Consider the following 14,198-nt stretch of genomic DNA (forward strand, 5'->3'; position numbering starts at 1 on the left):
TCGGAAAAGGACAGCAGTATTAAATCTCAGCATTTTTTTCAAGAATTGAATTCTGCACACAAGAAGTTAGCGGGTCCTCCTGTCCGCCCACCAGAGTGACACATACCATTGACTGTACTGATAAAATTAAAATAAAGAAATAAAAATAAGGACAAAATCTTGTGAATAAATGTTGAGTAATTTAGTGGTTATGATTAAAAAATGAATATCAAATGAGAAAAAACAATACAGTTTCTGTGTTCCCGAGTCCTTACTGACAGAAAAAAATGTGGTGCAGGCATGAAAGATACTTCCAGATGAAATACATTAGTTCGAAAGTCGTGCTGAGTGTTACGAAAAAAATGTAAAATTCGTGTCCATGTACACACATCTATAGATTACATTTTTGTGACTATTTCACGAACTGCCGTGAGACTTGGTTGCCACCTCACATTGTGGGGAATTTACTTGAAAATGAAAAAATGTCATTATCTACAGTACTGTGCAAAAGTTTTAGGCACTAAAAGTAAAGTGAATATGCTCACAAAAATAATGCTGTAAATTGTTTTTCTTTATCAATTAAATTCATACAAAGTTCAGTACAGAAAAAAAAACCTTAATTAAATCAATATTTGCTGTGACCAAGCTTTTTGGCAGGTGGGTTGTTCCAAGCATTCTGGAGAATTTGCCACAGTTCTTCTGTGAATTTAAGCAGTCTCATTTCTTCTTTCTCTCCATGTGATCTCAGACTGACTCCATGATGTTGAGATCAGGGCTCTGTGAGGGCCAAGCCATCTGTTGCAGGATTCCTTGTTCTTCGAATCACTGAAAATAGTTCTTTATGTTTCTGGCTGTATGTTTGGGGTCGTTTTCATACTGCAGAATAAATTTGGAACTGTTCAGACACCTCTGGTATTGTGTTATGGATATGAATCTAAACATCTAAAGTGCCTAAGACTTTTACACAGTACTATATATTCATGTTTGAAATATTTAATTGTCATGATAGTTAATAGTTTAATTCAATTTTTGTAATAATTACATAGCTTTGTTATGGGGTTTGGGCTATATATATATCATATCTGAAGTAAACATGGCAGTCGACTATAGTGTGAGTCACACTGCTGTGGTATTGATGTTTTTGTCTTTTCAGGTAAAGGTATCCCATTCTGGGCCATCAAAAACAGCTGGGGGGAGGATTATAGAGAGCATGGTATATTCATGAAGAGCAGAGCATCATGGTCTCTGGCGGAAGTCAGCAGGGGTCCAGTTAAGAAAACCAGCGACAAAGCCGACGTGTCACCCACATGTATCCCATGTTGGTGTTGTCCTGCGCTGGAGTGACCTGGTTGGCCACAGGATCGAGTTCATTGATATCTTTGGTGAAAAGCTTGATTATCTTCATCCCGTGACGCACTTGAATGGTGAGTACATTCACTTTATGCTGGAGCTCTTCCTCCTGCAGATCAGCTTTAGGCTGATCATCTGCAAACGGGCCCTTTTCTGTTATCAACTTCTTCTTGTCGGGCCTTATTTACTCAATGACTCATTCTCTTGCTTCATTGCATTACAGTTGCATTCAAAGGCTTTGAGTTGTTGCAGAATACTTTTGAGTTCCTGGACTTGTTGTTGCAAGGCCCCGTCTTTTTGTCTCGTGGCCTCTTGGGCATCACGCAAGTTTTTGGTGAGTTCCTGAACTTGTTGTTGCAGGGACTCATTTTCTGTCTTCACTATATCACAGTGATCTTCAAAGACTTTTAGTTTTTGCAGAGTTTTTTTGACCTCCTGAAGTTCTTGTTCCAGGGTTGTATTTTTTTGTCACATAGATGTGTTTTTTTGACTCATTTCATTGTAGTTGTGTTCGAAGCCTCTGAGCTCTTCCACCAGAACATTTTTCAGCTCCTGAGCTTTTTCTCGAAGAGCCTCATTTTTTTGTCTCATTGCTTGGTCTCCATTACACAACCTTGTCTTGACCTCTTGAAGTTCCTGTTCCAGGGCCTTGTTTTGTTCGCTCATAGACTCACTTTCCTGCTTCATTATGTAATAATTATGCTCAAATACTTTAAACTCTTGCAGGATTTTGTTTGCCTTCAGAACCTGTTGTTGCAGAAACTCTTTTTTTTTTTCATGGCATCATTCTCATTTAGAAACTTTTTCTTCTGCTGTTGCGTTTCCTCTTGTAGGCTGCAAATTTGCCGTATCATGCTGTTTTTTTCAGTTTGGAACGTTGTGTTCAGTTTCCGAAGGGTGTGCTGCATGTCATGTCCTTGTTGTCTCAAAAGCAGGTTTTCTTGTTTCGATACATTATAGTTCCATAGTAAGTCTTTTAGCTGCAGAACTTCTTTTTGCAGAGTGTCATTTTGCTGCCTCATGGCCTCTTTCTCTGCCACATTTATGTTCAGCTCCTCAATTTTTTGGTGCAAGGTCGTCCTCTCAATTTCAAAGTCATTTAATTCAATCTGCACCTCACTGTTCTGTTTTTTACGACCCTCAATTTCTTTGCACATGGCCTCATTTTCACTGCCCAGGGTGTCAATGTTGTTGTGGAGAGCCTCGTTCTCTGCATAAAACACCTCATTCTCTATTTGGAGGGCCTTTTTTTCTTGTTCCTAGAGTGCCAATTTGGTTGGCTGTTGATGTATGTAAGGAAGGAATCATTTTCTCTTTGGAGAACCTTGCTCCTTCTCCAGAGGTCCCTGTTGTCTCTGAGCAAGGCTGCGTTGTCAGCACTTAGAGCCTGGAGAGTAACTGGCTGCTCGTGCTGACTCATTTTCTGCTCTCTGTCTGTAGAAAATGTTGCTATCAATTAACAGCTGTGTTTTGTATAAAACAAGCGTGTATTGTCAGCTATTTTTGCTGGACCTTGGTTTTGAGGTTGTGTCTTCAGCTTTTGGACCCTGTGAAAACAGTTTAACTTCAGCTTTTTTTTGCTGCGTTTGTGTGATATGGGTAAGTTAACATCTACAGCCTATGTATGTACGGGATAATGTTACAAAGCAGCCGCCAGCTGGTAGTGGCAAAAGTAAACAAGGTAACTAAACGCCAACATACATAAACTTTATTAGTTGACCCACATGTTTCAGCTTGTGGCCTTCATCAGGGTCATCTCGGCTTGTGGCCTTCATCAGGGTCATCTCGGCTTGTGGCCTTCATCAGGGTCATCCTGGTCACAAGCCGAAATGCATCGGTCAACTAATAAAGTTGTTCCTCATACTTCAAGTGTTCCGGGAGTTCTCATCTTTCTAGACTTATTTCCCTTCTCCGTGCACCTTGGAAGTAGGTGAAGTTGTGCCAGAGACCCTCACTCTGCATCTACAGATAAATGTAGTAGAAGGTATGATATTTCCCTCTGAAATGTGGTTGTGTGGAGGTATAAAGTAGCATCAAATGGAAAGACTGAGGTAAAGTACAAGTACCTCACCACCACTTACGTCCAGTACTTCAGTGAATGCACTTAGTTACCTTCCACCACTGCGGACAACTACAATTCCATAGTGACCTATATGAAAGGTGAGTTGAAAAATCATTTAACTTAATGAACATGCATTATTATGGTGGTTGGGCCTTCAATTGGTAGTTTTCTGATAAGTCAGAAATTCAGAAATAGTTGAAAATTTAAAACTGTCATGAATAAAGAAGCATATTTACCTCATATATCTGTGTAACCTGGTGTAGTATGTCAGAAAAGGCACTGCATGTCATGCTAGTGATCTTGAATGCCGCTCCGATTGAGTGAAAAGAAACTCTATATCCCATAATGCAAGGCGTTGTAGCGGAAGAACTAGACCAACAAAAATCTGTTTTATACAGTATTGAGTTACTGATATTGTCAGACAACAAATAGCAATAGATGTTGAAGTGGCGGATGATATGAATTGTTAAGTGTGATGCTAAACCCTCGCACCGTCTATTAAACCCTCAGATTTAAAAAGAAAAGGTAAATGACGTCACACCGGAAGTGTAACCTAGCAGTTGCTGTTGTCGGAAAACAGGAGCGCATGTGGTTCCACTTCACTGATAATATAACTCAACGCTTCTTTAAACTAAAACATCGAAGAGACAATAATTATCTTCTTTACTTCAAGGTAGTTATATACGTTACTAATCTGGCTGATCGTAGAGATACGTTTTGAGATAGCTAACGTTAGCTAAGTCAGCTAAATTATTGGACTACTGTGTTAGCGTTAAATAGAAGGAAAACTGCTATTTGCTAACATTTCTAGCTAACTAAGCGAAGCGGTTGTGAATTACCACGACTGAAATCAGCCAAGTAGCAAAGGTTTTGTAAAAGTTGCCATATCTGGAAACTTATATGAGTTCAACACGTTTGTCACGACTTTTGTAGTTTGATGAATCTCTTGTTTTGTTTTATTATCTCCTCGTTGTATCGTTTGTTGACCACAGCCTGACATTTTCAGTTCAACAGCACCTCACACACCATCTATCCTCCTCTTGTCCTCTTGTCCTCTTCTCTATTCCCCTTCTCCCCTCTTCTCTACTCTTCTTTCCTCAGCTGGCGAAGGAAACTGAAGCTCACCATTTATAATGTCACAGGCCACCAAACGCAAACATGTTGTCAAGGAGGTTCTTGGAGACTTTGTCACGCCCACAGAGAACCAGCAGATTGTGAAGGTTAGCCATGAATACACTGCACTGGATTTAACATATTTACAGCAAACAGCTACTCACACTTACTTACTTACTTAGTGACATCGCAATACCCAGCAAGATATTTTTCTTACTCTCCATCCTCTAACACTGCACTTGTAGGTTATCAGTAGCCGTGGTAACAACCTCCATGAGACTGTCACGGCTCAGGGTGAGACCTTCCTGGTGAGCATGCCCACCAAGTTTCGCAAGAACATCTGGATCAAGAGAGGTAAGTGGTGGATGTTAACATTACAGAGAGCAGTCAGAATCAATCAACCATCTTAAAAATTTAAACACTGCATATACATAGAACAAGTCATTTCATCGTGGTTATCATGGAGTCTTTCCATCACTCCTACCATGATCTGAATGATGGTAATAAGGTGTAGAACTACAATTCATAACTTTTACCTTAATTAAAGTTGTTTATGGCACAATAATATAGATGATGACTTGATTAAATGGAAATTCGTATGTCTAAACATTTGCATAAATCGCTGTTTTTTGTTCTAATCCTGTTTCTCAAGCTGGTTGTAGTAGCAATGGCCTTAGTATGGTGTTGCAGTGAGAACTGCTTTGATTTCACAGGGGAATTGCAACATTTATGCTGCACACAAGATGGCACCATTTAGATACTGCAGACAGGACTTAAAAACTGACTGAGAATAAAGAAACAAGTGGCAGCATTTCACTCAGAGAAATGCCATGTGAATTTGCAATATTAGTTTTTGTTACAATTAGAAACTTAGTCAATATTTATCATGATATAACCCTGAAACATTCTCTGTAGTGATGTGTGAAGCTTGAGGTTGCGCTCTTTTATTTCACACAGGCGCTAAAATGCACTGCAAAAGTATAATTAGTTGGATATTTTTTAATGGACCTACTGATATCTTCTCCAGAAAAGTATTTCCCCAAATTCAATGTGCTTACGTACAGTACACTACTACAAACATGGGCACAAAACATTTGCCAGTTTTATATACATGTGGGATTTTGACTCAGTGTTAAACTAATCTGTTAAAAAAAATTGCTGTTTCGAGAGTTTAGCATTTGGTGCAGGTAAGACATCATTATGATATCCGTATGAGAGGTCAAGATCAGTCAGTGGTGTGATGATAAATTGGGTGAGGCTTCTCTTCAGCCAGCTTCTCTTTGATTCACATTTAAATTATTTGTTGTCTCATCTCAAGGTGACTATGTGATTGTGGATCCTATTGAAGAAGGTGAGAAGGTGAAGGCAGAGATCAGCTTCATTCTCTATAAAGATCACATTCAGTACCTGCAAAAACAGCAGCTCTGGTGAGTAGGAACCCAAATACATGATACAGCCAGCATCTTTTTTGAGAAGTGTAACTGAGCCTGTTGTGATTTTGTCTCTTGTCTCCCTTCAGGCCAGAAGGTTTTAATGAGGAGCCGCCAGCGCAAGACAAAACAAACAAACAGCAAGACGAGGAGAAAGACGAGGCAGAGGACGTCAGCGACTCTGAGGACGATGAGAGTGATCTGTTTGTGAACACCAACCGCTGTAACTACCAGTACAGCGAGAGCGAGGAGGAGGAGGACAGTGAAGATGAGGACGAAGAGGAAAGGACAGAAAATGGTTCATAGAGGGATTGTGAAGGCACAGACAATCGAGAGAGAGAGAGAGAGAGAGAGAGTTGTGAAAATCATCTGACAGTTTGCTCGTCTGAGCTGCTGTTATCACTGACTGATGTGATGATGTTCACAGACGTTCACTGTGATGTAACAGCTTCCTCTGAAGTTCTTATATGGCAGCCAGTCGGGGGACATGAAACGACTGGGCTCATTGAACGAGCTCATTCTTGATGTTTTTTTAAAAAGGAGGGGGGCGTGTGTGACTCCCACACCAGACTTGAACTTAATGGAAATAAATAAGTTGTTCTTGTAAAAGTGATTCCAAAAATCTGTAATGTTGACTGACATTGAATAAGTAACTAGTGATTTTCATGTCAAATTTAAATTCTGCTGGAAAATTTCCACTTTTTTTCCCCCATTTTCTACGACAAACTAAAGCATGTTTATATATTGACCTTCAGTGGAGTCATGACTATATAACCAAACATTTCTTATCTATGTAACATAGTTGATAACAATCAAACTCTCAATTTTCCTTGCATATACATCACAGAGTAGAGAACATTTGCTGGGTAATATTGATCAATTCCTCCTCCTTTATAAAACAAACTAAATGTTTTAAAGTCAGATAAAATATATCACTAAATAATTGTTATCAACACTGACAAGACACAGGTTTGTATCTGATTGTTGTTTCTGGTATTGAGATAGTAGTCCAGGGAGTGGCTGGAATTTAAACACCGTACCAGTTTTACCAGTCTTCTGATAAACAGAGCTGCAAATTGGTGAGTTGGCACCACCCTTTCACACAATGCCTTGTATTGCTGATTGTATTGATTTTATTTTCAAATGAATGCTGCCGACACCATTGATGATTTAGTTTGTCATAAGTAAGTGAAGGTCTTTTCAAATTTCTCAAATGCCTCATAATTTAGTGACATTCCATACTCAGTTGCTGATTTTGGTGTGTTATGACAAAGGTTATGCACATTTTTGAACTGTGAAGTCATCACTTGGACATTAAATCCTCCTGTCTTCCAAGAATATCAATGTGAACGGGATGTTCTGTCTTGAAAATATTTTCATTTCTCCATACTAATATTTTTAGCCAACATATACAGTACATAACATTAGATTCTTCCTTTAAAACATAACTATTGCACACAGAGGTTGTATTGATGTATTTTAATATTTAAAAAGTCTACCTGTAGGACATTTTAGTTAAAACACTCAAAACAAGAAGCTCTACATAAAAATATTCATATAAAACAACATTTGCAAAACATTTACAGTTAAGTCAGCTCATGGAGTTAATAGACTGTTCGTAGTTAAAAGCTCTTGAACAACAACAGCTCATTCTGCTTCCCAGAGGGCATTTTCTCCTGGCTCAGGTGAAACCACATCAGTATCTGTCAGAGATTCTGAAAGCTGCAAACTCCATCTGCTGCTGCTTGGCACCAGCCAGTGTTTGAATTAATCTGTCATCATTTCTGACGCACATTAAAGCTGAATATCCACCCTCTGTCTGTCAATACATACTGAAGACCACATCACCCTTCCCGACCACACGCCTTTGTGGAGCAGGTTTCTCTTTTGCTGTTTGTCAGCCACAAAAACAGTATGTACGGAACAGAAAGGATGTAGGAAACATATTCCCATAGTATTTTTTCCTCGTGATGACAAATTAGTTATGAAGAAACAAATGTGTTCAAAGGTTGTGCATTGTTTTCATACTAGCATGTCACTGGGGAGTCTTTAATAGTTGCTTAAGCAAAGCAGGATGCAGAAAAGTCCAACAGGCTCATGTCAGGGAAAGGCAGGTCATTACAAAAGTTATTTTCACAGAAATAAAACAGTGTACTGATATACTGATATCTTAATGCCATATGAAAGAACCAGGAATACTTGACAGCAATGTACAATCATAGATTTTACAACTGGTTTTCACAGTTTTACATAACAAACGTAACTGGAGTGGAGCTAGACTTCTCACTTTAAAAAAAAACACTGGAAGCTGATTGGCTGGAAACAGCAGCTCATCTAACCAAGATAATGTAAACATATGGAGCAGTGACCTTTCCAGTTTCAACACTGTAAACTGCTTCAACCAGTGTAGATTCAAACTCATCTCAACAATGACTTTGTTTAGCAGTTTCATTGATCATATAGCTATACTTTCTGTACATAGAGTCAGTTATTTGAAGATGATAAAATGTTGAAATTACTTCTTTAATTTCTCTGTTGTTTTTTCTTTATATCATGTAATATAAGGTGTCCCACTTTGCCAGTAGTGCCTGTAAAAAAGTGGTCTCAGGACATATTGTGTTCTAGATGGAGTCATTGATTATGTGTTTGATTATTCTTTATTTTTTCTTTTGTATATTGTAATAAGCGGTTTAATGTTCATAGAACTGTATCAAGTTGGGAGTTAAGGCTTTGGGATGTTTCAGTAAATTGTTCCAGAGTGCAAATTTTCAGAAAGTGTCCCACTTTAACAATTCTCACTCTACTTTAGGTAAAAAAAAATATTGTAAAACGCACGTTACTGAGTCAGTTCGCTGACTTTATGACTCCTCTCCACTTGTGCTACTGTTACAATAGCTAAATGTTAAATGGCAGTTTAACTAAACAGTAGTTAGCATTTAGCATTATCTCATGTTGTTAAGCAAAAGTTACACAGTGATGTTTTAATTACAATCCTGTATATTTTACTTTCCTGCTGACCTTTTTCAGTTACACAGCAAATTTAGATTTTTTTAAATATATTGTTCTCCCTCCACATGTTTCCATTCATTTCAGTCCTATATGACAAGGAACTTGCAGATTTGAAACTTAATGAGTTTGGGAATACACTGCAGCATGTCATAGTCAAGTTAAGCCAAGTCAAGTCAATATTTATTTGTTTAGCACATTTAAACAACCCTAGTTGACCAAAGTGCTGAACAGACTTAAAATAGCAAAATAAATTAATATAAAACTAAATAACAAATAAGAATAAAAAACAATAAACAATAAATCATAGTCATAGCTACTGATGTTATCATTGTGTGACTTTGTCACAGTGCAAGATTTATTGAACCCCAGAACATGGATACCTTAAGTAAATAAATACATACACGAGTTGACACCTTTTCACATCTGACAGAAGCTCATTGAGATGTTCATCACATTATCGTGGCAATAAATCTACAATAGAAAAACTTTGCCGTAAATCACGTTAGATATTCTTACAGTTTTTTTTTGTTTTCCTTCTTGTCTGCCGCCCTCAGGGGCACACCCCAACACCGTCTCTGTTTCTTTTTCATGTCTGCCCACAGTTTAACCATCTGGGTGGGGCTTCGTTTGTGGACCAGTAAGATTCTGTGGTACGCACACAGCTTCTCCTCATCCTTGTCAGGAAAGTCAAATGTAAGGAAGGCAGGGTGGTGGATGGGGTGTGCGTTAAGCCGAACCATACACATCCCTACAAAAACATCGTCAATGGGGAACAGGTGAATTCTTTTAGATACGTTGTGTAGGCGTTTGGCCAGCAGGCCTGAGTACACCACCCCTCCCCCGCCTGCATATGTAGGATAGATGCCCTTGTAGAAGCTGTCTGGGACGAAGTACTTGGACTTGTCGACTCGATTGGGTAATGCCGCTCCTATGACATCTCCGACCATGAAGTCATTCATAGCCTTGTCAGCTTGTGGTTTCCTCAGCTGGTCCTGGAGGAAGGATATCATTCTCGGTGTGTTGACGAAGACGTCGTCATCCCCCTTAAAGACGAAGCGAGTCTGGTCGCAAACATCTGAGAACCAGCTCCAGAAGAGCACATCCTTCAAGGTGAGGTTGAAAAATGTGTCACTGAAATCCCACTGCAGAATGTCTCCATAACGCTTACTCTCCAACTGCAGTAGATGAGACACATCCACGCCCAGCTCCTGAGGGTTCTCTTTTCCTAGCAGGAACACCCTGCGGACGTATCCTCCATCTGCTTTTCCTCTGCTGCTGTTCCTCCTCTGTCCTGCCACCCAACCCTCCTGACCCCAGGTCCTTCGGATGGCTTGTCGGTTCTTGAAGTTCAGCTCTGTCGTCTTGATGGCTAGAAGAAGCAGTGGGGGCTCCTTCTCATCTTTTGCCCCAGCTCCACATACTGCATCTGGGTGAAGGAGGACTGGATAGTCCCTCCTGTTCATGTGTACCACAAAGTCTCGCATCAGCTCTGGCAGCTTGTAAAAGTCTCTCCTCGTGCTGTCCAAGTTAGTAACTTCAGAGAAACTTTGCTTCAGTAGGGAATCATTAACGATGCTGCTTTCAAATCCCTTTTTGGTGTTTTTGGAACGCAGGATGGGGTTGAAATGGCGGTCGATGGCCAGCTGTAGTCGGTTCCAAAAGGCATTTCCATGCAGGTGGAACTCCCAGAAAGTTTTAGGCAGTGGGGCAAAGCTCCCATTACTAAAAGTTCCTGAGGCCACAAAGTGAAGAGGATTCAAGACTGTTGGCATTCCTGTGCTGTTCAAGCTCAAACACAACATGACAGCGACATAGATGAACAGCAGGGCCAGGCAGATGCATGGACCGCATACACAGATTAACAGGTTACGCCAGCGACAGTAACACCGCGCCATTCAACTGCAAAAGCACAAACACTATGTTAGTTTTGACAAACCTCAAATCTGTCTAAACAGAGATGTTTTTTGAATATCAAAACATAAAATATGTAATATAAACATCAAATCTATCATATCTTCTGAAAGCTCCGTTGGTTTGTATGAGGACAGAAAAAACAGTCAGGAGAAGCCATGACAGAGAGGGAAGAAGAGACGAGAGGGTAAAAGAAAGCAATGACAGAGAAAAAGGCTAGATAACAAAATGTCACCAAAACATCCATTTAGTAGCTGTTCTGGAGCTTTCAATTGTATCACATATTCTTCATCAGCAGATTGAGTTGTAATGGAATTGTAAATATTGAAATTTCAAGTTTTCTGAGCACTTTAAGGACTTCTACATCTACAATTCAGTAACAACTGGGCTTAGACATATCATGAAATACAACTAAAAGGTCCAGAACTACGTCTAAAAGGATGAGAAGAGAGTTTCAGAGAGTTTGGCCCATGAGTCAAATACAGTTATATCAGCAGATGTAACCATAGGTTAATAATAACCTCACTGTATCATATTGATAATTATAGTCATTATACAGTTTATTACAGCTTAGTCATTTAACGAGATGACATCCTCCTCTTTTTATGAGCTGAAATATAAATGAAATATAAAAACACTCAGCAATTTTTGTGACTCACCTGGTTTAATTGAAGGTTTCTTCATTCACTGAATACTCAAACGCATTGAAAAGCAAGGTTGGTGGCCCATGCTAGTAATCTCCATTATTGCCTCATTTCTCAGTAAGAATTAAAGAAAAGAAAGTTCTCTCCTCAACAAGAACCAAACATAGTCCAGGAAGTCAGTCACTGCTCTTTTTTTTCCAAGCTTAAACTACTTGGGCTGTTGATGCTCCTGGGGATTTGCCTGTACAACGACAAAGGTTCATCAGAGAAGCTTTACATAGAAGACTCAGACAGGCGTGTGTGTGCACAAGGGATACTCCCACTGCAGAAAGAGAGCAAATAGGAAGGATATGTTGCCGTTTCATTAGTAATCAGTGGCTGCAGAATCAGCCACAAATGGGAGATCTAATCTAAAGCAAACTGATCCTATCACTCAACCTTTAACTATATGTTACCGACTCTTGATATTCTTGCTGCTTTTTCTGCAATGAATGTGAGCTTAGTGGCTGCACATTTAGTGAAATAGGATTCTCTCGTCATATAACTGTTACTCTATAGTGTCAACCTATTGTATTACATCCATCTCCCATCTTATACACAATAGTTGTGTGAAACCCCTACAGAAGAGGTCTAGCAGCTGATGAACACCTGTATCTTTCAAACACAGATTAACTGCAGGTGAGCAGCTTCCTCCTGTACAAAGTGGTATTATTACAAATCTATTATATTGTAATTTATTCCCATGAATGCCGCTCAGAGTAATTTCAGTCAGCATTTCTCCCCCTCCTCTCACGCCACACACAGGCAGGCAAGAGAGAGAGTGAGTTACTATGGTTGCAGGGACGCTGTGTGTCTCTGTCGCTCTGAAACTGTCCTATGATTCCCAATAAATGGTTTTTGGGTTAGTTGTAAGGTCATTTCATTCATCCAAATTGCAATTGTTAAACTTTGAGGATGGCCAAAGAAGTATTGAGATTAACAACCCTCAGATTTAACATTGTTTAACCAGGTTTAATTGTCCAAATCATATTGTGATGAGTTGTAAGACTATTTCATTTATATAAATTGTTTGTCCTTGTTTGACCTTGAAGATGGCCTAGTAGCCTGCAACTTGCTACCATTTTAGGCTACATAATGTTTTCATAAATATAATTTCAAATATGAAATAGCCATTCTTCTTATTATCATTTAATGTCCTGATCCACCCAATTATAAACTGTTCTTGATGCATTCCTGGTTTTCATAGCATCCTCAATCTAACTAATCTAGACTAGTGCAGGTAGCTGTTTCTTGACTTAATCCAAGAGGTTAGATTGTGTAGAAATGTAGGAAATTTGTTTAAAATTACTTAAATTACCCCCCAGATCTCCCTGCCAATTATGTATCTTTCCAAGTTTACTCTCACATTTTAAAACATGAAGAGGTGCCCGTGGTGATGAGCATAGATCTCTCCCCAGAGACATTCAAAGTGACGTTATCACAGAGACTCGTCACCCCAAAGCCCTCCAGTCGTCAGGTTAAACTGGATTTGTGAGGAGGGCCTGCATGAAATTCCTGGGGTGTGTCTGGTGCATGAAACCTTGATGTTGTAAGACTTCTGACGTTGGTGATCTATACCATCCAGTTGTCATTTGATGCCAGCAGTTTTAGTCCAATCTGCTGCAAATGATCAGCAAGAAAAGTAACAGCAGCAGCAGCTTCTAGTTTCGCTGCATGTTTTCTGCCCTCCTGCTCACTTTTGACAGAACAAAGAAAAACAGTCAAATAAAATCAGCAATATAGAGTGACTAATTAATGTCTTTGGTGCTGGGTATCTGAACTGCTAAACATTACAAATCAGTTGTTGATTGCTAGAATAGTTAGTTATGGACAGGGGGTTATTATACTGACACATAACACTCTGGTAGTTAAGTACCTGAAAAAGTTTGATGTTAAACCAGGGTTATTGATGTTTATACTGAAAAATAACCTTAACTCAAGGTCCAGTTACTAGCTTTTTCTAGAGGTTTAAGCCTGTTCAAAGCTTTAAACTGGTTGATGCAGTTAAAAACCTGGAAAGAGCTGTAAACCCAGAATTCAAAGAGCAAACTTTCCAACTCAACTCTTCATTGAGGAACTCTTCAAACAATAATGTAGTTGAGTTATTGTGACACAAATATGGTCCGTTTTTATTGATTATTACTTCATAACTACCAGGTGGATGCATTATTAAATCCATTTGGTTTCATTCCATTGTGAAATTCTCTCTCACACAAGAACACACACACACAAATCATCAATCCCACCTGATCTATAGTATAGTTATATATAATTATTGTATATAGTATATATAATCATATATAGTATAGTTTGTTGGAGGTCCCAGTCTGTGAGTCACAATAGTGAACTGTGCATGCACAAAGGTTGGTGACGTTTTGTTTGGAATCCACTGTAGAAATGAGCAGGCTTTGAGGTGACAACTGGTCATACAAGTTTCTTTGGTATTTGTGTTACAGCTATAGTGTGTGTTTGTGTGTGTGTGTGTGTGTGTGTGTGTGTGTGTGTGTGTGTGTGTGTTCTTGTTCCTTTTTTTCATCATGAGTGTGTAATTCGCTCCATATATCTACTGTTTTGAATCTCATCTATGATATATACACTGTGCAAAAGTTTTAGGGTCACCCCCCCCACAGAGGCGTGATCTCAACATCATGGAGTCAGTCT

General features: G+C 39.2%; 2 protein-coding genes across 5 annotated transcripts; one reads left to right on the forward strand and one right to left on the reverse strand.

Annotated features, from left to right (window-relative positions):
- The first annotated feature begins 620 nt into the window (after positions 1 to 620).
- On the forward strand, positions 621 to 8,736 carry eif1ad (eukaryotic translation initiation factor 1A domain containing). 4 transcript variants are annotated; one of them, XM_044363272.1, is made up of 5 exons: positions 621 to 1,403; positions 4,493 to 4,611; positions 4,750 to 4,858; positions 5,823 to 5,931; positions 6,024 to 8,736. In XM_044363272.1, the coding sequence occupies exons 2-5, from the start codon at positions 4,525 to 4,527 to the stop codon at positions 6,238 to 6,240; spliced, it is 522 nt and encodes a 173-aa protein (XP_044219207.1). In that variant the 5' UTR covers positions 621 to 1,403; positions 4,493 to 4,524; the 3' UTR covers positions 6,241 to 8,736. The 4 variants fall into 4 exon arrangements, with proteins under 4 accessions (XP_044219207.1, XP_044219209.1, XP_044219208.1 ...); XM_044363274.1 differs by lacking the exon at positions 621 to 1,403 and adding an exon at positions 3,353 to 3,489; XM_044363273.1 differs by lacking the exon at positions 621 to 1,403 and adding an exon at positions 3,544 to 3,916.
- Positions 8,737 to 9,331: 595 nt separating this feature from the next.
- On the reverse strand, positions 9,332 to 10,838 carry si:dkey-160o24.3 (N-acetyllactosaminide beta-1,3-N-acetylglucosaminyltransferase 2). Its single transcript, XM_044364091.1, has one exon. The coding sequence runs from the start codon at positions 10,836 to 10,838 to the stop codon at positions 9,456 to 9,458; it is 1,383 nt and encodes a 460-aa protein (XP_044220026.1). The 3' UTR covers positions 9,332 to 9,455.
- Between the last annotated feature and the right edge of the window lie 3,360 nt (positions 10,839 to 14,198).

Source organism: Thunnus albacares, chromosome 10 (genome assembly GCF_914725855.1).
Source record: "Thunnus albacares chromosome 10, fThuAlb1.1, whole genome shotgun sequence".
NCBI classification, from domain to species: Eukaryota; Metazoa; Chordata; class Actinopteri; order Scombriformes; family Scombridae; genus Thunnus; species Thunnus albacares.

Bases quoted from the DNA above. Each gene is read 5' to 3' on its own strand.
- eif1ad (XM_044363272.1), top strand. From the start codon at position 4,525: ATGTCACAGGCCACCAAACGCAAACATGTTGTCAAGGAGGTTCTTGGA. The intron at 4,612-4,749 runs GTTAGCCATGAA...CTGCACTTGTAG, and splicing joins AGAACCAGCAGATTGTGAAG to GTTATCAGTAGCCGTGGTAA. The intron at 5,932-6,023 runs GTGAGTAGGAAC...GTCTCCCTTCAG, and splicing joins CTGCAAAAACAGCAGCTCTG to GCCAGAAGGTTTTAATGAGG.
- si:dkey-160o24.3 (XM_044364091.1), bottom strand. From the start codon at position 10,838: ATGGCGCGGTGTTACTGTCGCTGGCGTAACCTGTTAATCTGTGTATGC.